The sequence below is a fragment of the Tasmannia lanceolata genome, unplaced genomic scaffold, assembly GCF_043159265.1.
Source record: "Tasmannia lanceolata isolate RefF3 unplaced genomic scaffold, GAP_Taslan_0.1 ptg000023l, whole genome shotgun sequence".
Classification (NCBI taxonomy): domain Eukaryota; kingdom Viridiplantae; phylum Streptophyta; class Magnoliopsida; order Canellales; family Winteraceae; genus Tasmannia; species Tasmannia lanceolata.
Genome location: NW_027518700.1, coordinates 10,940,431 through 10,968,392, shown reverse-complemented (window position 1 = coordinate 10,968,392; position 27,962 = coordinate 10,940,431). Strand labels below are relative to the sequence as shown.

General features: G+C 39.1%; 1 protein-coding gene and 1 non-coding gene across 2 annotated transcripts in view; both read right to left on the bottom strand.

Moving 5' to 3' along the window:
* Positions 1 to 1,636: 1,636 nt before the first annotated feature.
* PFD1 (PREFOLDIN 1) overlaps positions 1,637 to 27,962 on the bottom strand; it is a 28,355-nt gene continuing 2,029 nt past the window's right edge. The window contains exons 2-6 of the mRNA XM_077366513.1: positions 25,836 to 25,889; positions 3,405 to 3,510; positions 2,944 to 2,947; positions 2,089 to 2,173; positions 1,637 to 1,994 (exon numbers count right to left, since the gene is read on the bottom strand). Coding sequence (XP_077222628.1) covers positions 1,881 to 1,994; positions 2,089 to 2,173; positions 2,944 to 2,947; positions 3,405 to 3,510; positions 25,836 to 25,889 — 363 coding nt within the window. The 3' untranslated portion in view covers positions 1,637 to 1,880. The remainder of the gene's footprint in view (positions 1,995 to 2,088; positions 2,174 to 2,943; positions 2,948 to 3,404; positions 3,511 to 25,835; positions 25,890 to 27,962) is intronic.
* LOC143856850 (small nucleolar RNA R71) lies at positions 10,182 to 10,288 on the bottom strand. The gene has a single exon (XR_013238393.1). It is a non-coding gene; the product is annotated as a small nucleolar RNA R71 (small nucleolar RNA).

Genomic DNA, 27,962 nt, shown 5'->3' with positions numbered 1-27,962 from the left:
GAACCTCATGGGAATTGGGGATCTTTTTGATCCCCAATTCTCATGGTTCATGATCAGAGGAATGGAACTAAGATGAGTTAGTTACTAAACTATCCTAATTAAGCTCTCTTAGACTAGACTATCAAGATTCTCCTAATTATCTTAATTAAACTAATCTTTTTTTTTGAAAGATGACAAACATATTCATATTATGAAAATAGCATCTGGTCCCCAACTTGCATTACATAGTATGGCTGATCATCAAAAAACTCGAATAAAGCTAAAGCATCTTCTGAGTCCGATTACATTCCGATCATTCAGATTACATTCAAAGATCATCCTATCGTCCCATTTGCATTACAACAAAAATCACCCATGCAACAGAGCCATCCTACTTCCAAAATTTCGCTTGCAAAAACCTCTCTCCACTAGTCTTCTCTTCTTCAAGGATCGTAACAGTCAAAATGCCTCAAGATGCGACAAACCAAAGTCTCTCAAGCTTGATGAGGATCTGCATCGTTTCATTTGCTCCTAGATCTCATCTAAAAGATTTTTAATCAACCAACTTAACCTGGCATCCCTTAATTAAACTAATCTAAATGGGGAGAAGGCTTTGGGTAGACCCCAATTTCCTTGGCTTTCCTCCTAATCCTAGTTAATCAAAACCGGGTAAGGTTAGTGTTTACTTAACAAGTGAGTCTCTAGTAGCTTACTAGTGATCTTCCCGCACTTTCCGAGGGGTTCCGCTGGATTCCTCTGAGGCCCCTCTCCTAAGTTCCAACTGCAGATCACGTCAGGGAGCCAAAGACCCTCGTCAGAGCCAAACTCTTTACCTAGAGATCTCTAGTTAGAATCTTGGATTAGGTGAATGCCTTTCCTAAGTGTTTTCCAGGTACTTTCCAAGTCATTTTTTGCCTATTTTGCCTCTAGCGTTAAGTGAATCAAACTCTTTTATAGGCGTGAAGAGGTTTTACATGTGCAACCCCATTCATTCGGGATTTGCTAGGGAATTTCCTGGAAAGGCATTTCGCGGCTGACGTTTGCATGAGAAAGCAGCTACCTTAGATGAATTATTAAATGAATCAGACAATCTGCTGAAAAGTGGGCCTGCGTAGCTGTTCTCTGGTGGAAAACTCAAAGGCGAAATGCACTTGGAGGATGATTCACCTAATGTTATTTCTTGGGCTTAAGGTAAAAGTGCAAGTTTTTGGAAGTTAGCTAGGTTTTTGGATGGAATTTTTGCAATGTGATTTATTTCTCTTGTCCATATTCTTAGAAGATCGATTGGCCAAGTCAGGGGGCTTGCGACATTCCTTGTATCCTGACTACTTGCACCTGTAATCTTTTCTCTTTCAATACAACTATCTTTTGCTTAAAATACATTATAGAAACCTACAGAGATACTTTATGGGCACAACCGAAGTCCGGGGCCCAACAAAAGAATGGTTTTGATCAACAAATCATATGGGCCCCAATGTCTTTTTTAAGAAAAATATGCATGCACCTATGAGCAGACACCATACAAAAACAAATGATATTTCCACCCCTTCTGCAAGCATTTCTACTCTTTGTTTAAGCTGAAAATGACTTTTTTTTTTCAGGAAAAGACAAACAATAAGGGTAAAAATGCAGTCATTTTAGAATATGACAAACAAAATGCGTGAAAATATGATTAACATTTGTAATTTCATATAAAAAAAACTACTAAATCAGTGAACCTGAAAACACTCAGCATTTTGGCTTACCCACAAGGTAAGAGCAAAGATTGATATCTCTCCCTAATTGTCACTGGGTTTTTAAAGAAGGAAAGATGCGAAAACCCGTTTGTTTCATGACAATATAACTAAGGAATTTCCACTTCTATTGAAGTAAAGCAGTAATCTTTGTAAACGAAGGATAATCTACATTACACTCATCGACATTATCTGACGGGCAATACCCGGATCTTGCTGTAATAACTCTCTCAGATTGTTCTCAATCTCCGCCAACTGCTTCTCTAAGTATTCCTTGGAAATCTGTTGTAAAAGTAGCACAATACAAACTAATCAAATTTAGTGGTGAATGGAAACTGAAAAGGGAAACTAAAATGAAAGAAAAAAAGAAGGAGACCTGCAATGAAGCAATAGCAGCCTCACTATCCTTGAGCTTCTGTTCCTGCTCATTCACCAAGAGAGATTTTGGCTCCAAAACAAATCTAGAAAGAAACAAATTTAAGTTAAAAAATTTCATGTCATTTCAAATTTGCATATAGAAGTTGGTATTAGATTTCTATGAGCAGGAATTTCTGGTTCCAGCGGTGGGGATCTGGAACTCACGCTTTCCCTGTAAAGTAAAAGATAGGCGTCAGATGTCGATTTGGAAATATTAATTGGGAATTTTTCTTTGTTCTCATAGACTAGTCAATGAAAATGCCATAAAATAATTCTAAAGATCATACAGCAACAGATTTGAGCAAAACTACATCATCCAACATTGAATTTATTAACACTACCAAGTCACCATAAGATCAACCCAGAAGAGTCCTACTCTTGGGTTCAGGACCACCTCATAAGGAATAAGGTGTCAGTTCCTATCACTGGAGTATACCAACGGTAAAAGTAACAAGAAAGCTTAGCTATGATCTACGTTCTGTTCTATTTTTTGTGATGGTTTAAAAATTGCCTGGTAGGAATACTTTGGCAGTATATTCAAATAACAAGGAATACTTCGGCAGTAACATGAATTGATACGGTATGCTTGTTTGACAACAGAAACTTGGAGTGATTCACAGAATGGGAAGAATAAGCAAGATCAGAATACTATCCTACAATTAGTCAAGGTTGTTAGAAGTTTTATTTTATTTTATATTTTATATTTGTACACATTTTTTTTTAAATGGAAATACATCTTATTTAGGGATTGCGCCTCTAGCTCAATGGTTGAGGCTTTGATCTTCAACCTGGAGGTCGGAGGTTCAATCCCAGCTTACCTACCAAAAAAGTTATAGTTTAAGAATAATTTTGCCTCTGATAAAGTAAAAAAGGTAAAGAAAGAACCTAGGGGGATCACCCAATTCATGGAGAAAGGGAGGAGAGAAATAAAGAAATAGAGAATGGAATTCATGGGAATTAGATTCCATCTCCATGACCCACTTTGCTTTATATATATTCGACTTAAACATAATTACATCCATGTCATTAGGGCCATCCATGATGGGCCACAAAATGGTCATTCTGAAGCAGAATTAACAATAATGGTCCTTCTAATGCAGAATTAGCAAAAAAGGTCATTATAATACAGATTAGCAAAATGGTCATTCTAGTGCAGAATTAGCAAAAATGGCCATTTCTATATAGGTACAAAAAAATGGCCATTCTAATGCATAATTAGCAAAAAATGAAGGAACAAATGTTTTATTGAATACAAAATTTTGTATACAACCATACCAATCGATTTATATGTGTTTGTATCCTCTGATAACTGTCGCAGTTCCTCCAGTGTTAGAAAAGCACGTTTCTTTTCTCCTTCTTTATTGCGCATTTGATTCTGAACCTGAAACAAAAGCAAGGACAGGCCAAGTAATAAGTGCAAGAAATCACATGAATCGATACAATGAAGAGTTGTCTACTTCTGTATATTATCACTTTGTTAAAAGGCATTCAAATATCATTAAAAAAAAGTGAAGCCACTTCATATAGGACAGGGATCCTTCAAATTAGATGGACTGCCCAACCCAACTGGATATGATAAGAATAAGGGTGTAGGATATGTGTCGAATATGGCTGATCTGTATCCTTATTTGTGGGTTTTTACACTATTGATGAGGTGACTAACCTTTCGTATATAGACTATGTTGAATAATGTATAAGGGTAGATTAGGCATTACTTGTAGTGAAGAGAGTATTATAGTCACTGTACACATGTTGCCCTATTTGGGCCTATACATACATCATTTACATGAGGAGCTCCCTAGTGGAGACTCTCCATCATCTCCATTCCTCTTCTTCTTCCTCATTAACCTTATCCCCATTTCTAACATGGTATCAGAGCTTTAGGTCAAATCCTTGGGAAAGGAAGAAGGAAAGAAGAAGAGCCATCTCTAACTCACTCATTCTCTCACTCCCATCTCTTCTTTTCTCCTCTCTCCATCCTCTTCACTCTTCTTCTTCCTCATTAACCTAATCCTCATTTCTAAAATGGTAACAGAGCTTCAAGGCTGATCTTCAACGAAAAGAGAAGAAGAAGAGTTCCATTCCTCGTCCTCCCTCTCGCACGCTTCTGTCTCACCGTATGTGTTTTGCGCAAATGTATTTTGAGCATAAATGAAAGGAGAAGAAGAGGAGTTTCATTCGTCCTCCTCACACCATTTTCTCCTCTTCCTCTTCCAAGTAAGATGGCATTTTGAGCATAAATGATCCAAGAGGATCTGGGTCGTGGATTTGTGGGCTAGAGCAGGCACCACGATGTAGAGATCATTTCACATGTGTGTACACTGCACATGTGCGGTGCATGAAAGGTCCATGTGGCCTAGGACATTGACATAGAGATGGAGCAACTCCCAACCCCCTAATAGAGATTGCATATGTGCAGCATCCAATCACATTAATAATCCAATAGATCTTCACAAATAATGCTTAAAGAGAAATAAAACGATAGTATGTTTGATCAAAACATGACCGGAGAAGGGTAAACCCAACACCCAATAGGGAAAACTCATAAATATCTAATTACCTTTAAAAAAAGGACATAAAAACTTCGTGTATATATGGATATTTATAAGACCAAAAACACCAGAAAATCTAGTTAAATGTTGTTAAAGCACTTAGGTGAGAGAGTGCCCTTCCTACATATAGCCTAGAGTTAAGAAGTTTAACATTAGTTTGACGGGGACCACCATCACTGGTGGCCCTCTAATGACACCTTTGTAACTACTGGAAACAGCACATTATAAATATATGAGATAGTGGGATTTGAGGAGTCAACCCACACGAATTCTCCTCTCCCTTTCTCCTCTTTTCCCTTTTTTTTTAAAGATAACTAGTGACTGATTTTATTAAAGCAAACAGGAACTGGATATGATAGCCAGGGACGAGGCATCCCACTACATGTATGCAGGGGCTATCCTCCCAAGTAAAAATATAGACATGTTACTCCACCGAAGATGCATAAAAATAAACAGAAACCCTGTCAACTCGTTCCTTGGTGGCGTTATCTGCCAAAGTATAATAGGTGTCCGCTTCATGTGAATATAATCAGGGAGAAAGGACCGACAAAGATCATGAATCTCCGATATAATGCTAGTCAACGACTGAGTAAACCATTTAAGGCCACAAAGTAGAGTTTTGGCCTCATTAGAGTCGCAAATTCCAGCTGGGTCCAAAAAAGCTTGGATCATGTTTCCCTTATCTTGTTTCCTTAATCGTCCCCAAAAAGCTTGGATCATGTTTCTTTTATCGTGTTTCCTTTACCTGGTTTTCCTATTAGGCTGCCGTCAAAGTTGAAATTTACCCACCACCGGTGGAGAGGGGGACACCATCTGGGGGCCTGCTTGACAATTCCCTTCCCGAAGACAATCGCTTTCCAATTCCACAATATGTCTCCCATGCTATAGGTGGATAGCAAGTTATGTTGCCTTACCCACGCGACAATATCAACCTTTCTTCGTGTGATAACCTCGCCCATCACCTTTGATTTGTCTTTGAAAATAAGATAATTTCTTTCTCCCAAATGTGCTAAGTGATAGCGAAGGTAAGGAGACGCCAAAGATCTCACTCTGCTGTGACGAAAGGACCGCAACTCCAATTTAAATTGGTTTTCTCAATCGATCTGTGAAAGACCCAATCCATTCCAAAGCTTTTTACAAAGATGTACCATATGCTAATGCGAAGGGACAAACGAGGACATGATCAAGGGATTCTTCCTCCTGCTTACACAGCACACACCAGCTGGCCATCTGAAAAGAGAGCTTCCCATCAAACTGGAAAGTTTCCGGTAACTCAGCAAAACTACAGTTCATGAAAGATGATTGAAACTTTTATCATTTAAACCACATTCAAGGGCAATAGACACACCAACAATGTCCAGAATCCAGATAACTTCTAGCAGAAATCCAAGAGCATCTACCAGTAAAGAAAGGTTATTTTGGCTGGGGTAGGTGGGATCCATAGATTAGAAAGTTTTTAATAAGTCTTGGGCAGAGACCATAATTTCATCTACAACTTTTGAAGCTCGGACAATTAAAACAAATCATAGTTTCAACTTTCAAGGCCTCCCGAAAAAGGAACTGAGTGTGAATTAAATGTTTAATTTTTCCAACTGCCTTTACCTATAAGATGCTATTTCAAATCAAAGATGCAGTATACTGAAAAAAGCTTCATGCAAATTTAAAACTGCCCATATGTTCATACTTGAGAATTTGGGATAAAATCTCCCTCTTACTGTAGAAGTCCCCTAAGCGTTCGAAATCTGCAAGCGCCTTCCAAAAACTTGATGACACAAAAATCTCAGTATTCATGCGTAGTCTATTCCTATCAGAACACAGAGAAATGAAAAAAGAAAATAAAAATAAAAATAAAAAGAGCACTAGCCTTCCTAACTCACCCCAAGGAATGCTATAAAGGAATGCCAGTCATTGACAACAAATAGACAGGCAACATGAACAAAAAAGGTCTAACAAGTTGAAATATAACTCCTTTTGACAGCATTATTCTGCTATGATCATTAAATCCTGAAATCATTGCTGATAGCGGCAGCTAAGTCATGTTCCTGTATTGAGCAGTCCCCTTTAGACCAAATGTAACAAACACATATGGAGAGATGGTATTCCCCAAGCGAAAAACCTTTGAACTCGGCAAGACCATAGTTACCGGATTCACCATCCGCCCTCCGATCCGTGATCCGGGGTCGCACGATCCGAAACGTGGTTCACTAACGACCCGGATCGCCAAAAATGACGAACCGCGGCGATCCGTGGGAGAGAAGGAGAGAGAGATGCATATAGACTAGAAGAGAGATGGAGAGAGCTACAAATTTTATATATTTTGGGTTGAATTGGAACTAGAGCTTTATTTTGAAAAAAAAATGTAGGGCATACATCAGGTTTTTTTATTTTTTTATTAAATGGATGTAGCATGGAACTATTATGGACTATGGAAGGATATTCATATATTCCAACGGGAACTTTCTTTTTGAAAAAATATGTATGACATACACGAGGTTTTTATATATTTTTGTATTAAATGTGTGTAGTGTGTACTATGGAATGACATTCTTGTAAAAATATATGAAATTATATATATATACCCTCATCGTACCGCGTACCGGACTACCATCGTACCCCGTACCCGTTCCCGTACGCGTACCGGAACGAACCGCGTATTAACTGCTAAAGTGATGTGCTCGCCTGAAAAAGACTCAATTGAAATTTCCGTTTATTAGCTGTATTAACTGCTGCATAATTCAGAGGAAGATATTCATGTGGCAACATGTCTGAAACTCCTAAAGTGATGTGCTCACCTGAAAAATGGGCTCATGTTGAAACATAATCGTCGGTACCCAATTAATATTAATAACCACTGAGATCCCTATTTCAAGAAAGTGGTGTCTCAATGCATCATGGAGACATAAGCCATCTGTCTTGAGTTTGGGGAAGTTTCCTAATACAAATGATATACAGATAGTCGAGCAGCACAGGACATAAAAGCAGTTCAATGAAGGGATTTTGTGGAGTAGCTGATGAACACATTTATTTGTGAATGGTAGTGGTAGGATGCATGCATATTTTATGTTTTAAGCGGTACTACTAATGTATTTTTGTTGTTTTTGTTGTTTCAGGATTTTTATTGGAATTATGAAGGAAATTGAGCTTAACATATGAAAATAGTGAAGAAATGACCAATTGCCATGAGAATCCAAAGTTCCAAGATGTCTTAGTTGGCCGAATTGGCATGATGCTTTAGTAGGATCAAATTGATAATGCTACACCCCCTTACTTTGCTTTGAAAGATGAAATTTCAAGGATGGATGATGAAAAACAAGAGAAGAGAAAGGATCTGAATTCCAATGGTTGAGATTGAAATGATCAAGAGAGGAGAAGGGAATTATTAGTTGTTTATGTGCATTACAAAGGAAGGGTAGATTTGCCATTTGCGAAAGTATATGGCATGATTGCAATTCATTCGAAAGATAGGGACAATTTGGTCCTTTCATGCACATATTCCTCAACTTGGAAACTTTTCATTATTTTTCTACCATTTAGAAAGTTGCTTGACAAAATAATTAGAAGGTTTTAGACAAACCTTTGGAAAGAAAAAAAAAGAAAAGGAAAGTAACACGTGTTTTTTTAGAAGCGATATAGAAAGCCCATTCAAGCCTTAATCTTGTCATTTCATTTGTTTCCTAAGATTAGCTTTTTAATCTCCACCTTACATCTTTTTCAATCCCTTAATTTAGCAACCTTTCTCACCCAAAATCTATATATCAATATCTCTTGAACTCTCTCCCATCTTCTTAAATTTTTAGTCTCGTCTCGTCTCGTCGCGTCTTCAGCAGTTTTTTTTATTTTTTTCTAAAACTTCAACGGACCATAACTTCTTCGTTTTAGCTCCGATTCGCGCGTGGTCGGATCCGTTGGACTCGTATCGACGAGAGGAATCCGATCAAGGCTTGAAGGAGGACAATGATTCAACCATTGAAGGAGAAAAATAATAAGTCTTCCTTATTTTGCTCTTTATTTTAAATTACAATTTGATGTATTTTTGCTTTCAATTTCAATTAAAGAAGAGTTCTTTTTGTTTTCTTTTTCCTTCTCAAGTTCTTAATGACAATTCTCTTCTTTCTACTTTTTATTTTTATTTCTTTAACTTTCTTCATGAGTAACTAAATCCTATATACTTAGGGTTTAGATGAAACCATGGGGAAGGAGAAATGTTTTTAATTAAATTTAATGGTATGGAATTAATGGTTTATAATTGTTGCATACCAATCATTCATGCCATTGGCTTTCCCCTTTCGTATGAGTGATTGCTATGAACATTATAAATATTTATATAGCCTTTAAAATTGGAGTGTCTTTGATAAATTACTCATGGGCAATGACATCCATTGATCTTATTTCCTATAGACTAATTATCAAATATACAATTCAATACACAAAAATTATTTTAATTAATCAATCTAATCCAAGCCCATGGTGGATTTTAACCCTAAGTAATCTTTTATATTGAATTAAGATTTTTACACTATTCCAAATTACTTTTGCAATTTTCCAATTTACTTAAACCCTTAGAATTTAGTTTTCTAATTAAATTAGATAAGTAGTTAATAGAGATCATTAAAATTTGGTACACTTTGCCTAAATTAGGATTTTAAATAAAAAAGATCTTAGTTGAATTTGATTCTTAGATTAAATAGAATATACGCTTATATATAGTGTTGGCTTCGAAGTCTAAGTCCACGAAAATCCTGAGTCCATTCCAGGCAACATTATACATAGCTAGTATTCTAATCGGTACAAGAATAGGATTGACAACTAGATTTCTCTTCCCTGAGTTCGGCCCGTATTTACACGATCCGTGCACTTGCGGTTATTTAATATCTCAATCAAGTTTTTGGCGCCGTTGCCGGGGAAGAGAGTTGCATTAGAATCTTAATTATTCGAAGTGTTAGATTAGTAGTTATTTTTAGTTTAGTTATATTTTTGGTTTCTTGCCTATCCATCTCTCTTACTTGGTTTTCTTGTATTTATGACCGTAGGTTGGGTGCGGAACTCGGCCAATCGACTAGAAAAAGCAAACCGGTTAGAGACGGCGGAAGACATCGAACCAAATCCAAATCAAGTAGTCACGGCGGAAGAACAAGAGCCGCCAAAGAGTTTACGCGATTGCTTCTATCCGGCCCGAACCGCGCAACCTTCTTGCATTAGATTGCCGATTACGCAGGGCAATAATTTTGAGCTAAAATCGCAATTTATCTCTTTACTTCCTCATTTTCATGGCCTCCCCTCGAAGGATGCTTATTTATTTTTGCGTGAGTTTGAAGATGTATGTGCTTTGATTAAGTTGCAACATCTTACCGATGATGCGGTAAAGTTGCGGTTTATTACGTTTTCACTCAAGAATGGAGCCAAAAAGTGGCTCTATGGCTTACCAACGGACTCCATCACCACTTGGGAGGAGTTCACCGTCACTTTCCTAAAAAAAAAATTTCCATTACATAAAACTAATAAGCTTAGGAACGATATTTTACAATTCAAACAAAAGCCATTAGAGTCATTTTCTAAGTTTATGGAGAGGTTCAAAGACCTACTCCAAGAGTGTCCTCACCATGGAATTGATTTGTGGCACTTATGCCAAATTGTTTATGAGGGCATAGATTACCAAACAAAGCAACTTCTTGAATCCATGTGTCCTAACGGTTTTACATCTTTCACGGATGAGGCTGCTGCATGGAACTTCTTACTTGATTTGGCGGAAAAAACAAGAGAGTGGGAATCCACTCAAGACGGTGAGAGAGCCACTTCAAGCAAGGGATTTTTAATAGAGGGTGCCGTGGCAAAAGAGGCCCATCTTGATAGCCTAATCAAAAGGCTAGAGGCAATAGTTGTCAAAGGACCCTCACAAGTCAATCAAATTGCACATAGTGTTTCCATGTGTAATTGGTGTCAAGTCACGAACCATGTCATGGAAGAGTGTCCAACTCTTGCTAAATTTGGTAATTCTAATGAGAATGTGAATGCTCTTTATGCTAATAATCCTTATTCTAGCACTTATAATCCGGGATGGAGAAATCATCCCAACTTTTTATGGAGTCAAAGTGGGCCATCTAATTTTCAAGACCAAGGCCAATTCGGCCAACCTAGGCCCACCTTCCCTCGCACTTTTGTTCGGCCATCCCCTTCCCCTCCTACTTTTCAAAACCCCATGATTAATATGTTTCAAATCAGCAACCGCCGGGTTTTCAAAAACAAGGAGAGTCGGCACACATAGCTTCCTTAGAAAAAAGCATAGAACTTCTCACTAGCACTTTCACGACAAGCCAACACAACATGGAGAAGCAAATCTCCAACTTGCCATGGCGTTGAATGAGAGGGAAAAGGGGAAGATGCCAAGTCAACCCGTTCCTAATCCAAGGAACGTGAATATGAATGTGAATCAACAGGTACCGCCAAATCAGTTGAATGCCATTCAACCAATTTTGCCGCCGCAAGAGCCCTCCAACGAATGTAATGCCGTATATGCTTTAAGGAGTGGTAGAGATTACCACAAGGAGGAGGTCAGATCTGAACCTTCTATAGATATACAAGATACATCCAAAGAGGTAAGAAAAGACTCCCCTCCAACAGGCTCGATTGCGGAACCCAAACAAGTAAGTGAAGAGCAGGCTGTTACTCCACCTGAAAATGAGTATGTGCCTAAAGCTCCTTTTCCAAGGAGACTTGCTAATAATAAGAAGGTGGATGCCATGGATAAAATTTTAAATATGTTTAAATAAGTGCAAATTAACATTCATTTATTAGATGCGATTTCTCAGGTTCCTACTTATGCCAAAGTGTTGAAAGATTTGTGCACACAAAAGCGCACAACTAATGTGCCCAAGAAAGCTTTCTTAGCCGCAAATATAAGTTCCATCTTGTCTCAACAAATGGTGGCTAAGTATAAGGATCCAGGATGTCCTACTATTTCTTGCACTATTGGTAACACAAATATTGAACATGCTCTTTTGGATTTGGGTGCAAGTGTAAATCTCTTGCCTTTTTCTGTATTTAAGCAACTAGGATTAGGAGACCTCAAACCAACTACCATCACTCTTCAATTGGCGGATAGATCAATTAAAACACCCAAAGGGATGGTTGAGGATGTGTTAGTTAAAGTAGGTGATTTTTTGTTTCCCGTAGATTTTGTTGTGTTAGATACCGAGCCTGTTGCTAATATCAAGGATCAAATTCCTATCATCTTTGGTAGGCCGTTCCTTGCCACTAGCAATGCTCTAATTAATTGTAGAAATGGATTAATGAAATTGTCTTTTGAAAACACATCGGTTGATTTTAATGTCTTTAGATTGGGTAAGCAACCAAATTTTCATGAAGAAATTAATATGTTGCATTCATTTCCTGATGATATTGTTTCTAACTGTGAAATTGATTTTGATGCAGGATTCCAAGAATGCTTGGATGCACTAGGAGATGACTTCTTTTCTAAAGCTTTTGCCATTCAAAATGTGGAGCCCGTTGGACCACTCGCAACATCTCTCCCAAAGACATCAATCGAAGAAGCGCCACAATTGGAGTTGAAGCCCTTGCCTTCTCATTTACGTTATGCATTTTTGGGTGATAATTGTACTTTGCCTGTAATAATTGCTACGGACCTAACCTCCCTTCAAGAGGAGGAACTTATTAAATTGCTAAAAGATAACAAGGAAGCCATAGGTTGGACAATGGCCGACATCAAAGGAATTAGCCCTTCGATTGTGCAACATCACATCCATCTCGTTGAGGGTGCCAAACCTTCAAGGGAATATCAAAGAAGGGCTAATCCTGGCTGTGATGAAGGAAGGCATCCAAAAAGAGATTTTTAAATGGTTAGATAATGAGATCATTTATCCCATCTCGGATAGCCAATGGGTGAGTCCCGTCCAAGTAGTGCCTAAGAAGTCGGGAGTCACGGTTATACAATCCGCCACCAATGAGCTTATTCCAACTCGCATTCAAACGGGGTGGCGGGTTTGTATTGACTACCGAAAGCTTAATGCCGCTACTTGGAAGGATCACTTTCCTTTGCCTTTTATTGATCAAATGTTAGAAAGGTTAGCGGGTCATGAGTATTATTGCTTTCTTGATGGATATTCCGGTTACAACCAAATTCCCATAGCTCCTGAAGATCAAGAGAAAACGACATTCACATGCCCCTTTGGAACGTTTGCTTATAGACGTATGCCTTTTGGGTTATGCAATGCACCGGCAACTTTCCAAAGATGCATGATGAGTATTTTTTCTGACATGGTGGAGACCTTCTTAGAGGTTTTTATGGATGATTTTTCTATTCATGGCTCCACCTATGCCGAATGTTTACATCACTTAAAATTGGTCTTAGAAAGGAGTAGAGAAAAGAACCTTGTCCTCAATTGGGAAAAGTGTCATTTTATGGTAAAAGAGGGCATCGTTCTAGGACATGTGATTTCTAAAGAGGGAATTAAGGTTGATAAAGCCAAGGTGGATCTCATTGTCCATCTTCCACCGCCCAAAAGCGTGAAGGATATTCGATCATTTTTGGGTCATGCGGGCTTTTACCGGCGTTTTACAAAAGATTTTTCTAAAATTGCTAGGCCTTTAACCAACTTGTTAGCAAAAGATCAAAAATTTGAGTTTTCCAAAGAATGCTTCGATTCTTTTGAGTGTTTGAAAAAGGAGCTAACTACGGCTCCCATCATTCGAGCACCTAATTGGACCGAACCGTTTGAAATTATGTGTGATGCTTCCGACTTTGCAATAGGAGCCGTATTGGGTCAAAGATTCAATAAATTACCACATGTAATCTATTATGCAAGTAGGACTCTCAATGATGCACAACTCAACTACACCACTACCGAGAAAGAATTTCTAGCGGTTGTGTTTGCATTAGAGAAGTTTCGGTCCTACTTGATTGGATCGCATGTGATAATTTATACCGAACATTCGGCAATCAAGTATCTTGTTGGAAAGAAGGATGCTAAAGCTCGCCTCATTAGGTGGGTTTTACTTCTTCAAGAGTTTGATTTGGAGATTAGAGATAAAAAAGGTACGGAAAACTTGGTTGCCGATCACTTGTCTAGACTTCCTAATGCAATGAATAACGAATGTCCAATTAATGAAAACTTTCTTGATGAGCAATTGTTTGCTATTTCTAGTGAGCCATGGTATGCGGATATTGTGAATTACTTGGTTACAGGTGTTACACCGGATCATTGGTCCAACCAAGACAAATACCGGTTTCACTCACAGGTAAAGTATTTCTTTTGGAATGATCCCTATTTGTTCAAAACTTGTTCGGATCAGATTGTCCGATGACGTGTGCCCGATCATGAGCACCAATCGATTCTATCTTTTTGCCATGATCAAGCCTGTGGTGGCCACTTTAGTGCAAAGAAAACCGTGCACAAAGTTTTACAATGTGATTTCTATTGGCCAAGTATTTATAGGGATGCTTTTGATTTTTGTAAGGCATGTAGATCTTGTCAATCGTTAGGAAGAGTTACAAAGCGAAATATGATGTCCCTCAACCCGATCTTAGTGGTAAAAATCTTCGATGTGTGGGGTATTGATTTTATGGGTCCGTTTCCCAACTCTTTTGGAAACTTGTATATTTTGTTAGGTGTAGATTACGTGTCAAAATGGATTGAAGCCATTGCTTGCAAATCCAATGACCACAAGGTGGTGGTCAAATTTTTTAAAGAAAATATTATTTCGTACTTCGGTACACCTCTTGCCATCATTAGTGATAGGGGTAAGCACTTTTGTAATAGACCGTTTGAAGCTCTTAAGAAGAAATATGGTATTACTCATAAGTTGGCCACCCCTTATCATCCTCAAACGAGTGGCCAAGTGGAGGTTTCAAATAGGCAAATTAAGCAAATTTTGGAGAAGACAGTGAATCCAAACCACAAAGATTGGTCCGTTAGATTAGTGGATGCCTTGTGGGCTCATAGGACGGCATTCAAGACTGATCTTGGTCAGTCTCCTTACCGCCTTGTGTATGGCAAAGCTTGTCACCTCCCAGTTGAATTGGAACATACAGCTTTTTGGGCTATTAAGAAACTAAACTTTGATTTGTCTTCTGCAGGTGTTCAAAGGCGATTACAACTTTTTGAATTGGAGGAGTTGCACAATGAAGCGTACGAGAATGCAAAAATCTATAAAGAGAAGACAAAAGCTTTTCATGACAAACATATTTTGAGAAAATCATTTCAAGAGGGCGAAAAAGTGCTTCTTTACAATTCACGATTGCATATCTTTCCAGGTAAGTTAAGATCCCGTTGGGATGGACCATATGTGGTTAACAAAGTTTTCTCCCATGGTGCGGTCGAGGTTCTAAATCCAAGCAATGGTGAGATTTTTAAAGTTAATGGTCAAAGATTAAAGCCATTTATTGAGTTGTCAAAACCGGATATGGAAGACGTCATGGATCTCCATGAACCCTCCTATTCGAATCATGCCTAAACAGATACGGTACGTACCCTCCTTTCTATTTTTAGTCACCATATTTTCGTTTCTATTTTTGCATGCATTGAGGACAATGCATAATTCAAGTATGGGGGGTAGCTTTTAGAAACTTTCCTTTTCTAGTCTTTTCTATAAGTTAAAGTTAGAAATTTTCTTGTTGTTTTGTTTTTGGTAATTTTTCAAATTAGAAAGAACTTGGTATTCTTAAAAAGAAAGTGGTTTTCCTATTTTAAGAAAGAAAGTTGGTGGATATTTTAATTTTGGAATTTGAAAAATTAAAAAGAATACTTTCCTTTCTTAGTTTTGTTTTCTTTTGGAATCTTTCTTTTAAAAGGATTTGAATAAGAAATAGAGATAGAAACTTGCTTTTTATATGGTATGGATAAAAAGGAAAGAAAGGTTAATTGGGATGCATATATGTCACAGAGATACAGGTTATGATTTTTTATTGTTCAAAATATGGCCAGAGTCCGATGAATGACCTAGTCCGGTGAGTGGGGCTCGTCGTCCGACGCCGAAGCTAAGTAGAACATGGGGCTCAGACTTCTACTGGTTCTGTCCGGACTAATCCTCTGGGGAGCAGATGGGTTTTGAAAGGTTGAAAGAAAAGGTTCTGAATCGTGGGTGTCAGGTGTGGAGCGTCTTCTCCGGCGTATCCTAGTCGTTCTGGTGTGGGGTCGCCTGGGTGGGATCGTTATCTCCCCTCTCATTTCTGCTGTCTCTTCTTCTTCGGTCGCTCCTGCTGTCTCGGATTCTCTGTTTGTTCCTTCCTCTTCTCCTTCATCGTCTTCTTCCTCTTCATCATCTGTATTGGTGGTAGTACTCTCTGTTTCCGAGTCTGACTCCCCTACAGTATATACTTCTGGTTCATCATACTCATTATCAGTCTCTGAATCCGAGTCTGACTCCCCTACAGTATATACTTCTGGTTCATCATACTCATTATCACTCTCTGAATCGTTTCCCATTTCATTCTCTTCTTTTGCTTCCGTCTCATCCTCAAATGTGTGAGGAGAGAGTGGTCTACACATTGTGACTCAGGTAAGATCGGTGTGGCTAATCTGATCGAATGGAGGAGTATACAAAGAATATGGGTTCAAATGGTTTGGAGAAGAGTCGATTTGCCTTCCAGCCCGCTATCGGAAATCGTAACAACGGTGGCCGGGGGAAAAAACACTACTTCAAAGGTGGGGTAAGCTCAGACGTCAGTTGGAAAATTAAACGAAGTCGTAGAGAGGAGCGATTGCAAAGGGTAATAGTCAGAAGAAAAGAAAGTAACCTTGGTGACTGGAGGTGCTCAAAGTGCAATTTCTTAAATTTCAGAAGAAGACCCGAATGTTACCGATGCAGGAAGATGTGGTCTGGTTTTGATTTCAATATCCCAGCTAGATTCCAAAAAAAATTTCCATCAAGCTCACTCAGAACTCTAAAGAAGCAAATTCCCAGAAATATTTTGAACAAAAGACCTGAGGAGGAGGTAGCAAGGAGCCCAGTAGAGGAAGATGGGAGTCAGCCGATGATAGAATCTGCCGCGGTAGCTCCAGAAGTGATAGCCAATCTTACTATATGCCCTGAAGAAATATGGGCTGAATCCATAGAGTTGGGCTCTAGATTTGGCCTCCAAAGAACCATATGGGGTAAAGCAAAAACTGGAGCAGATAAAGACCCTATGGAGTTGAAGAGGTGGCTCGAGAAATCTTCGGGGATTTCAGCAAAATTCGATATCTTGCAGATTGCCAAAGGGGAGTTCGCTATAACTTCATCTCCGGATGCTTCGTACATTGACTACAGGCTACGATGGTCTGTTGCTGAGGATAACCCTTTTGAAGAGTTATGTGAATGGAAGGATAAATTCTCAGGGACTTTCTCTTCTTCGTGGTGGTCGATTGAAGGTCTCCCTCCCCATGCATGGGTTGTTGAAAACTTCAGAAAAATAGGATGTTGAATCGGAAGAGTGTTAGCAACAGATGGTTCTTGTGATGAAGGTGATGGCTAAGAGAAAGCGCTGATCCTTCTTATGACAACATCATCCGCTCCAGATTTTATCAAGCTTCCGGTATGCATTGATGAAACAGTATATTGGGTGTTGGCGGTAAGAAATGTCACGCGCCCTTCTGTACACAATGTTCGACCATCAGAGGAAACATCAGCCTTATTTCAGCAACCATGGTCGGGTTCTCTCTGTAAATCTGGTATGGGGCAGTCGGAGAAGACGATGGCGCTCGGTAGCAAACAAGGGTTTGTCGGGCTAACATGCGCTTCTCCTTCTTTTCACCTACCAAGCTTCGTGTATCCTGCAGACAGTGATAGCGTGAGAAAATGGAAAGATGGGGCAGGCGACATGCACGTAGTTTCTGGACTACAGTGGACGTGTGTCGTGGCGTGTGGAGAAAGCTCTCCCATCCGGCGGAAATCAGCTTTTCAAATTTCAATTCCCCATGACATTGCATCTCCGTTGATTCGTTTACAAAGTCCCCCTCCGTCGGATACGTGTATTCTGGATTCGTGGGCCCCTTGTAGCCCGCCCAATGCAGTGGGCCGATATGAAAAGGTTATTAACGGGCTTTCTCCTTTTAAAGTGGCTTGGCCAACGAAAAGGGATGAAGCCCATCACGGTTTTTTCAAAGTAGGTGAGCGTAGCCCATCTTCACCATTGATACAGTTGTTGGTGTCTGTTGAGCATCTCAAGATTCCAGACTCTCGTATTATTTTTCTCGGCGATAAGGCCTCTGATAGAAACTCTCGTCTAGCGATCAATCTTTCCGACGAATTTTCTGAATCTTCCCACGATGGGCCTAGTTTCGGAGGTGATCAAGAGGGACACGTTCCATTAAAGGGGGGGTTCCAGGATCAAAATGATTTGGAATCCACAGATCTGGGCAATCTTTCTCCTGTTTCAAGGGATTCGATTCAAATCTTCGGGGAGGCACAAAGGGGTTTTGACTCAGGAAAGGAAGTATGCCCTAGTCATCTATGGGTGGACTCATCAGAGAAAGGCCTAAACTCCCTTTGTTCTAGCTAAACGATGGATGGTATTTCTCAGATCGTTAGGTGGGAGAATCTGGATGAGGCAGCTTATAGCGGTGGTGGGTCTCCTTCCCAAGAAGCTTCAGAGAGGGACAACCAAGCTTTAGTTATAAGAGTGGAGGAAAATCTTAGACCCATTTCCTGGGTCGACCCTAAATCTGAAATATTGGAGATTTTTGTGAATCATATCATTTCCACAAGCAGAGTCTTAGGTTTGACATACTCAGGGCCAGAAGATCAGCTGAGGTCTATGTTCAGAGTTGCGGAGATAAGAGAAATGGATCATCGGAATTTTTCAGATCCTTCAAGTGTTGACGGCGTCGGGAAGTTGTTACGGGAGCTAACAAAACTAAAATCGGATGTGAATTATGGTACCTCTACCGCCAGAAAGCAAGTTGTTCGTAATGTGAGGGGTAATAGAAGAAATTGCCCTAGGGGAAGTGCACCGCGGTTGTCTGGTTTTTCATGAAGATAATATCATGGAATGTAAATGGTTTGGGGTCTTTAGAAAAAAAGGCTCAGGTTAAAGAAATAGTAAAAATTAATAAGCCGGTTTTAGTTTGTATCCAAGAAACAAAGATGGGGGTCGTCAACAGAGCTCTAGTCATGAGTTTAGGCGGCAATGCGAATTGGGATTGGTTATATCTGGATGCTGTTGGAGCTGCAGGAGGTATATTAGTCATGTGGGATCAATCAAAATGGGAGATCCAAGATTCTTGGGTAGGCCAGTATTCCGTTTCAATAGTCCTCAGAAAGGTGGGAGACGCGGATGTGGTTACTTTCTCAGGAATTTATGGTCCTACAGACAGGAGGGTGAAGTGCCAGCTGTGGGAGGAACTTACTATGATTAGAAGTAAATGGGTAAATCCTTGGTGTTTGGGGGGAGATTTTAATGATATCAGAAGGGTTGAAGAAAGGCTGGGGTGTCGCAGAACTTCTCAGAATATGATTGATTTCTCAGATTTCATTGCTGAGAATGAATTGATTGATATTCTGCTAAAGGGGGCTAAATTCTCTAAGTCCAGAAATTCCAGAAAGAGTCGATTAGATCGTTTTTTGTTTTGCCCTGTTTGGATTTCTATGTTCCCGGAAGTGTGTCAGAAGGCGCTCGTTCATTCAGTTTCTGATCATTGCCCGCTTTTGTTGGATCCAAGATTGGATTCATGGGGGCCCTTCCCGTTCAGATTCGATTTAGCGTGGTTAGAAATCCCAAAATTGGACGAGATGAAGGGGGGTGGTGGGCATCATACAAGGTTGAAGGGGTGGCTGATTTTATTATAGGGGAGAAACTCAGATGTGTAAAAAAAAGGCTCAAAGAGTGGAATTCCCTCAGATTAGAGGCAATCCATGAGAGAAAATTATGGTTACAAAATCGAATCAGGGTCATTTCTTTGGCTGATGAGGAAAGGTTAGCTTCAGAGGACGATTTGAATGAATTGGGAAAAGTCAAGGAGGAACACAAAGACCTTCTCCTACAGGAAGAAATATCGTGGCGGCAGAAGTCCAGAGTAAATTGGTTAAAAGAAGGAGATAAAAACACAGCTTACTTTCATAATATGGCCAGTGCAAGGAGGCGGAATATTAGAATCGAGGCATTGGAGGTTAAGGGATCCTTATCTTTTAACAAAGAGGCGATTACCAAGGAAATTGTGGACTACTACAGATCGTTATATTCAGCGGAAAAAATAGTCAGGCCGAGGCTGGACGAGGTGGTTTTTAAATCTCTTGATGCTAATTATAACTGCTAATTATAACTCGGAGTCGGAAAGGCCATTTTCGGAGGAGGAGGTGGAGAAAGGGGTCTTCTCGATGACTCGTGACAAAGCTCCGGGGCCAGATGGTTTCTGTCTCTCCTTCTTCCAGGTTTGTTGGGAGTATGTGAAGGGAGATATAATGTCATTCTTTCAAGAATTTTATGCTGGCATGGAGTTGGACAAAGGAACTGGCGCCACCTTTATTGCTCTCGTGCCAAAAGTTAAAGGAAGGGTGAAAGTCTCTGACTTCAGGCCTATTAGTCTGGTCGGTTGCCTTTATAAGGTGTTGTCAAAAGTATTGGCGGACCGAATAAAGATAGTCCTCCCCTGTATCATCTCTGAGAATCAGTGTGCCTTTGTTAGCCAGAGACAAATTTTGGATTGCTCGCGGGTGGCAAATGAAATGGTGGATTGGATGGCAAAATCAGGTGAGCAAGGGGTTATTTGTAAGTTGGACATGGAAAAAGCGTATGACAGAGTGGATTGGCAATGTTTAGATTATTTTTTCGAAAGGATGGGTTTCGGTGTGAAGTGGCGGGGGTGGATTAGAAGCAGTTTATCTTCAGCCTGTTTTTCCATTCTTATTAATGGCTCTTCTAAAGGTTTTTTCAAATCTTCCCGAGGCTTGCGCCAAGGGGATCCTCTCTCTCCCTTTCTATTTGTAATTGTAGCTGAAGCCTTGAGCGTGTTGTTGTTGAAAGGAAGATCGGAGGGTCTGGTCTCAGGGGTTAAATGCAACCAGAATGGGATTGAGGTATCGCATTTACAATTTGCGGATGATACTTTACTCTTTAGCTCCCCACAAGCTTCAAAGACTCTCAACCTTAAGGCGATTCTCCGTTGTTATGAATTAGTAACAGGGCTCAGATCCAACTTCTCTAAATCAAGATTGTATGCTGTGAATATCGATGAGGCAGACGCATCTAGTCTAGCCAATATCATGGGTTGTTCATTGGATAGTCTGCCTTCATCTTACTTGGGATTGCCTTTGGGGATGGGTCGACCTCACAAAGGTGCATGGGATCCCATTGTGGAAAGAATCGAAAGAAGACTAGATACTTGGAAGAGGAATTTGCTCTCTAAAGGAGGAAGATTAACCTTGATTAAGGCAGTTTTGGCCAATATTCCCATTTATCAGTTATCGTTATTTAAATGCCCCGTGAATGTTGTTAAGCGTATTGAACAGATTCAGAGAAGATTCCTGTGGGGGGGATCGGAGAAGAGGTCTTTGGCTTTAGTTAGTTGGGAAAATATCTGCAAGCCAGTCCAAGGAGGAGGCCTCGGTATTAGAAGGATAAAGCAGGTTAATCAAGCCTTAATGGGAAAATGGCTGTGGAGGTTTGGAGAGGAAAAAGAGAGACTATGGGCTAAAGTAATATCAGGAAAATATGGTGTTGCTCCAGGTAACTAGGTTTCTTTGAATAGCTTGTGCAGACCTGGGGTGACAATTTGGAGGGATTTTCTCTGTCTAAACTCCAACTTTGATCGAGGTGTTCGATACAGAGTGTACTCTGGCGACAGGATCTCCTTTTGGTCCATGCGGTGGTGCTCTAGCTCGCCCTTAAAAGTGTTATTCCCTGACCTATTTTTAGTTGCTGATGATAAGTCAGCATTAGTGAAAGATTGTTATGAGAGAATAGCAGGTAAAGTTATATGGAAACCGCTTTTTAAGAGAAATTTTTTTGATAGAGAATTGCCTTCGGTGCTCAATTTCTTTCAGGTCCTTGATCAGAATTACATCAGCTTATCAGGGGTGGATAGACGGCTCTGGGTTTTCAACTCGTCTGGATGCTTTTCAGTCAAGTCTTTCTATAATAGTTTGATGTCTTACGAGGAGAATCCATTGGCAGCAAGGGTGTGGAAAATAAAGGCTCCTCCAAGAGTTTGTTTCTTTGGCTGGTCAGCGTTAGGCAACAAGATCCAAACGGTGGACTTTCTGAGAAGAGGAATATGTTGATTATCGACCATTGTGCTCTGTGTATCGAATCAGGGGAGTCGGTAGATCACATCTTCATCCACTACAAAGTAGCTCGTGAGGTATGGGGAAGGATTTTGGAAAGGTTTGGAATGAATTGGGTTTTTCCATCCTCTCTTAAAGAATTATTTGCAGGATGGCCATGTAATCCATGGGGGAAAAAAGGAAAGACTTTATGGTGGCTTTCATTGATGGCCTTATTATGGGTGCTGTGGATTGAAAGGAATAATAGAGTATTCGAAGGTAAAGCTAAATCTTCGTATTTTTTATTCATCAAGGTCATTGCACTAACTATCTCTTGGGCTCGGGCTATTCCGCTTTTCCAATTTGTTTCGGCCTTGATCTGTGGGAGGGATGGGGAGTAGTATGTAATAGTAAGGAGAATATTAATGTAACTTCACAGGTCTGGTGCTCTCCCCCTGTGGGGCTAGTAAAATTAAATTTCGATGGCTCCAGCTTGGGTAATCCTGGCCCTGCTGGGATCGGTGGCGTCTTGAGAGACTGTACAGGTGAGGTTATTAAGGCTTTCTCTGGTCCAATCGGAACAGCAGATTCGAGTGAAGCAGAGGTAAGAGCAGTTCACCAAGGCATTCTGAGTATGGAAAGGGATAGATTGGGCAGTTGCATTGTAGAGGGTGACTCGCTTAATGTTATAAGATGGCTTAGAGGCCTTTTGAGTCCGTGGAGATTTCTTCATTTCTTTGATGAGATAAAAGATCTATCAGAAGGGCTTTCGGTATTTTACCAGCATGTGAGAAGATCGGCTAACGCTATGGCAGATAAGTTGGCAAAAGACGGAGTTTCGAAGCAGGTTTTAGAGCTTTTTGATTTTCTTTCGCCCTAATTGAATATTGCGGGGTTGTAACTGTCTTTTGTGGCTTGTATGTGTGTCTTTGTACTGTAAGGGGGACCTTCTCAGTCTTCTTTTAATGAATTCCATTACCATTCAAAAAAAAAGGAAAGAAAGGTTGAAACAAAAGAAAGAAAGAATGATTTTTAGAATGTTTGCTTCTTGATTATAGTTTTGATTTGTAGCCTTTTTGACTTGAGCTATTAAGTCTGAAGGGTTTTTATGCCTAGTTCCTTAAAGCCAACTGGCTTGAGAGCAACTGACTGAAAACTCCATACATGGGTCAATTAGAAAGCTTAATAAATTAAAGCATTGCACATAATCAAAGGTAAAGCTTGAACTCATATGCATCAATGTCTATGACATATGCGAATCAAAGATTAGTCGGACACTGCTTAGTAGCCTGGGTGTCTGGTGCATGCCCTGCATGTCATTCACGCCAAAAACAGTAGAGGATTACAAAAAAGTGAGTTCTATTCTTAGAAAGTATGGTGGAAAGTGTGGTGGACCATATAAATTTGCAAATTTTCTACGAAGTTTCAGAATCAAATTTTTTTTATGGTATGATTACACTAGAAACAAATTTAAGGGAGAGAAGAGTAAGACAAATTCAAAAGAGGATTCCTTACTTTAAATATTTTTCTAATTTTTCCAACTTGGAATAGGATGCAAGGTTCAAGTATGGGGGTATTCTTGTTCTTCTATTTTGAGTAATTTATCAAAGAAAAATGATTAGAAATTTTTGGCTTTATTCTATATTTTGGATTTGTAAAAGAAAGTTTTATTTTTAGAAAGTTAAATTTTTGAAATTTTGTGTGTATATTCACTGCAAACACTCACGAGACACAACTCGTCCACTAGGGTAACCTAGGGGTTTAAAGGCTTGTTGCACATGCTAAGTGCAATCGTGATTCCTACGAAAATGAGTTAGGATTTTATTTTTATTGTTTCGATTTTGTTATTTTTTCTTGTTTGCTTGAGGACAAGCAAAGCTCAAGTATGGGGGAATTTGATGAACACATTTATTTGTGAATGGTAGTGGTAGGATGCATGCATATTTTATGTTTTAAGCGGTGCTACTAAGGTATTTTTGTTATTTTTGTTGTTTCAGGATTTTTATTGGAATTATGAAGGAAATTGAGTTTAATATATGAAAATAGTGAAGAAATGACCAATTGCCATGAGAATCCAAAGTTCCAAGATGTCTTAGTTGGCCGAATTGCAATGATGCTTTAGTAGGATTAAATTGATAATGCCACACCCCCTTACTTTGCTTTGAAAGATGAAATTTCAAGGATGGATGATGAAAAACAAGAGAAGAGAAAGGATCTTAATTCCAATGGTTGAGATTGAAATGATTAAAAGAGGAGAACGAAATTATTAGTTGTTTATGTGCATTACAAAGGAAGGGTAAATTTGCCATTTGCGAAAGTATATGGCATGGTTGCAATTCATTCGAAAGATAGGGACAATTTGGTCCTTTCATGCACATATTCCTCAACTTGGAAACTTTCCATTATTTTTCTACCATTTAGAAAGTTGCTTGATAAAATAATTAGAAGGTTTTAGACAAACCTTTGGAAAGAAAAAAAGAAAAAGAAAAGTAACTCATGTGTTTTTTTAGAAGCGATATAGAAAGCCCATTCAAGCCTTAATCTTGTCCTTTCATTTGTTTCCTAAGATTAGTTTTTTAATCTCCACCTTACATCTTTTTCAATCCCTTAATTTAGCAACCTTTCTCACCCAAAATCTATATATCAATCTCTCTTGAACTCTCTCCCATCTTCTTGAATTTTTAGTCTCGTCTCGTCTCGTTGCGTCTTCAGCAGTTTTTTTATTTTTTTCTAAAACTTCAACGGACCATAACTTCTTCGTTTTAGCTCCGATTCGCGCGTGGTCGGATCCGTTGGACTCGTATCGACGAGAGGAATCCGATCAAGGCTTGAAGGAGGACAATGATTCAACCATTGAAGGAGAAAAAGAATAAGTCTTCCTTATTTTGCTCTTTATTTTAAATTACAATTTGATGTATTTTTGCTTTCAATTTCAATTAAAGAAGAGTTCTTTTTGTTCTCTTTTTCCTTCTCAAGTTCTTAATGACAATTCTCTTCTTTCTACTTTTTATTTTTATTTCTTTGACTTTCTTCATGAGTAACTAAATCCTATATACTTAGGGTTTAGATGAAACCATGGGGAAGGAGAAAGGTTTTTAATTAAATTTAATGGTATGAAATTAATGGTTTATAATTGTTGCATACCAATCATTCATGCCATTGGCTTTCCTCTTTCGTATGAGTGATTGCTATGAACATTATAAATATTTATATAGCCTTTAAAATTGGAGTGTGTCTTTGATAAATTACTCATGGGCAATGACATCCATTGATCTTATTTCCCATAGACTAATTATCAAATATACAATTCAATACACAAAAATTATTTTAATTAATCAATCTAATCCAAGCCTATGGTGGATTCTAACCCTAAGTAATCTTTTATATTGAATTAAGATTTTTACACTATTCCAAATTACTTTTGCAATTTTTCAATTTACTTAAGCCCTTAGAATTTAATTTTCTAATTAAATTAGATAAGTAGTTAATAGAGATCATTAAAATTTGGTACACTTTGCCTAAATTAGGATTTTAAATCAAAAAGATCTTAGTTGAATTTGATTCTTAGATTGAATAGAATATACGCTTATATATAGTGTTGGCTCCGAGGTCTAAGTCCATGGAAATCCTGAGTTCATTCCAGGCAACATTATATCATAGCTAGTATTCTAATCGGTACAAGAATAGGATTGACAACTAGATTTCTCTTCCCTGAGTTCGACCCGTATTTACACGATCCGTGCACTTGCGGTTATTTAATATCTCAATCAGTAGCTATTATACTATTATTCAAATCCATCATTCTCGGACAGAAAAGATGAAAATAACACAAGGTTCAGATATACATTTTCTCCAAAGAACAAGTTTTACTTTCATATAAAAAGAACTACGAAAAGCTTGCCATGAATTGGAAACAAAATCATCACAGATTACCCCTACATAGTGATATGCATAAGGTACAAACCTGTTTCAATTTTCCAGTGGTTTCTATCATGCGACTCTGAAGCTCAAGAAATGCCTGCATTTCCAGAAAAAAGGAACTGTATGAACTCCTACCAGAAAATCACGTAAACATCAATATATAGAGGCTTTTAAGCAGTTGAATTACATACTAAAGAGTTGAGAATTCAAAGGATACGGAGGTTAAGAAGTAACAAGGCAATAAAGGAGGGACATTTTCTAGAAGAGAAGATATTTTCAAATTTCAAATGATGGTTACAGTGGTCTGACATTCATATGTAGCATAAATTAAATCTAGAGAGGATCATAGAATGCCATAAATCATTAATAAGAAAAATATGTAGGATAATCCCACTTAAGTTAGTAGTCAGTCAGTACTCAGTCCTAATAGCTAAGTTAGGAGTCCTAATCATATTAGGTTAGAAGTCATAATAGTATGAAACAAACTGGAGTTTGAGTAGGATAGGAAGAAGAGTTTCAATAGGATATGAAGAAGGGGAGAAAAACTCTATAAATACTGGGCATGAGGAGGATACAGCAATTGTTCTTTGCTGTATTGAGGAGGATACAGCAAGTGTTCCTTGCTGGTTTTTCATCGGCTTCAACCTTCCTCTCTGTTTTGGTTGCAGAAACCTTAGCCGAGAACACTCCATTCTAAGTCCTAACCGAGAATAAGGTCTGCGAATAACAACCCCCTCAGTTCAGCCGCACTTCACCCTTGAAGTTCAGCTGATTCAAACCTTTCAAACCCACTTTGTTACAGCTGATATCAACCGCGTTCTTTTCTTCATTCTTGCCGCCCAGAATCTTCTCAAAAACTTAACTGAAAATCTCCCCAAATTTCTAACTACCTTAATCGACCAACCCATCAACCGAATCCTCATTCTTGATTTTCTTTTCCCATCCCAATAATTAACCACCCTAGCTAAATCTTGAAACAACCCAAGAAGTCCCTTCCAGCTTAACTTTACACCACAATAATATTAACCTTTTCCCCCTTTTCTATAAAATCACCCCTTTTCACAGGCCAAAGATGACGAGGTGACATATGAAGATCATGGCGATTTTCTACGAGATGAAGCATTCTTCATTGTTCAAAAACTGTTGTATACACTGAAACAAGAGGAAGATCCACAACGACACAATGTCTTCAAAACCCAATGCACTGTCAATCACAAGGATTGTGATATAATCATAGATTGTGGCAGCTGTGAGAACATCGAAAAGAAGACCACAATGGATCAGTTGTAGTTAAAGACAAAGAAGTACCCAGTCCCTTACCGAATTGGTTGGATTCAAAGGGTCAAGGATGTTAAAGTCATTGAACGGTGTCGAATACCTTCTTCCATGGAAAATATTGTCAAGATGAAGTTTAGTGCGACGTGCTTGACATGGATGCCTATCACATGCTATTGGGATGACCATGGGAGTATGACATCGATGTTGTCCACGGGTGTTGAGACAATACATTCACCTTCTTCGAGAATAGCCAAAAGAGTATCCTAGCTCCTATGAGAAGGGAGAACTGACCAAAAGCTACTAAAGTGGAGGTATGGTCATTCCTAATCACTTGTGAGTTTAAGCAAGGATCAAAAGAAACTGGAGGTGTACGCCCATATTATAAAGGGGAAAGATAGCGAGACTACACAAGTGCCAGATAAGTTGAAGCGTTTGATGAAAGAATTTGGGGAGATCATGCCAGAGATTCTTCCTGATGGATTGCCCCCTATGAGGGACATCCAAAACCATATAGATCTAGTCCTAGGGGCTAGTTTGCCCAACTTACTGTATTACAGAATGAGCCCGAAAGAGTACGAAGTTCTGCAAGGCATGGTTGAAGAATTGATCAAGAAGGGGCTGATTTGGGAAAGTATGAGCCCTTGCGTGGTCTGCCTTGTTAACTCCAAAGAAGGATGGTAGTTGGTGCATGTGCATCAACAACAGGGTCATCAACAAAATCACAGTGAAGTGTCGATTTCCCATACCTCGGCTAGATGACATGCTAGACATGCAGCAGGGATCAAGGTATTCTCAATAATTGAGAAGCAGATATCACTGGATTCGTATTAGGCCTAGAGATGAATGGAAGAGCACCTTCAAGAGCAAAGAGGGATTACATGTGGAAGAGCAC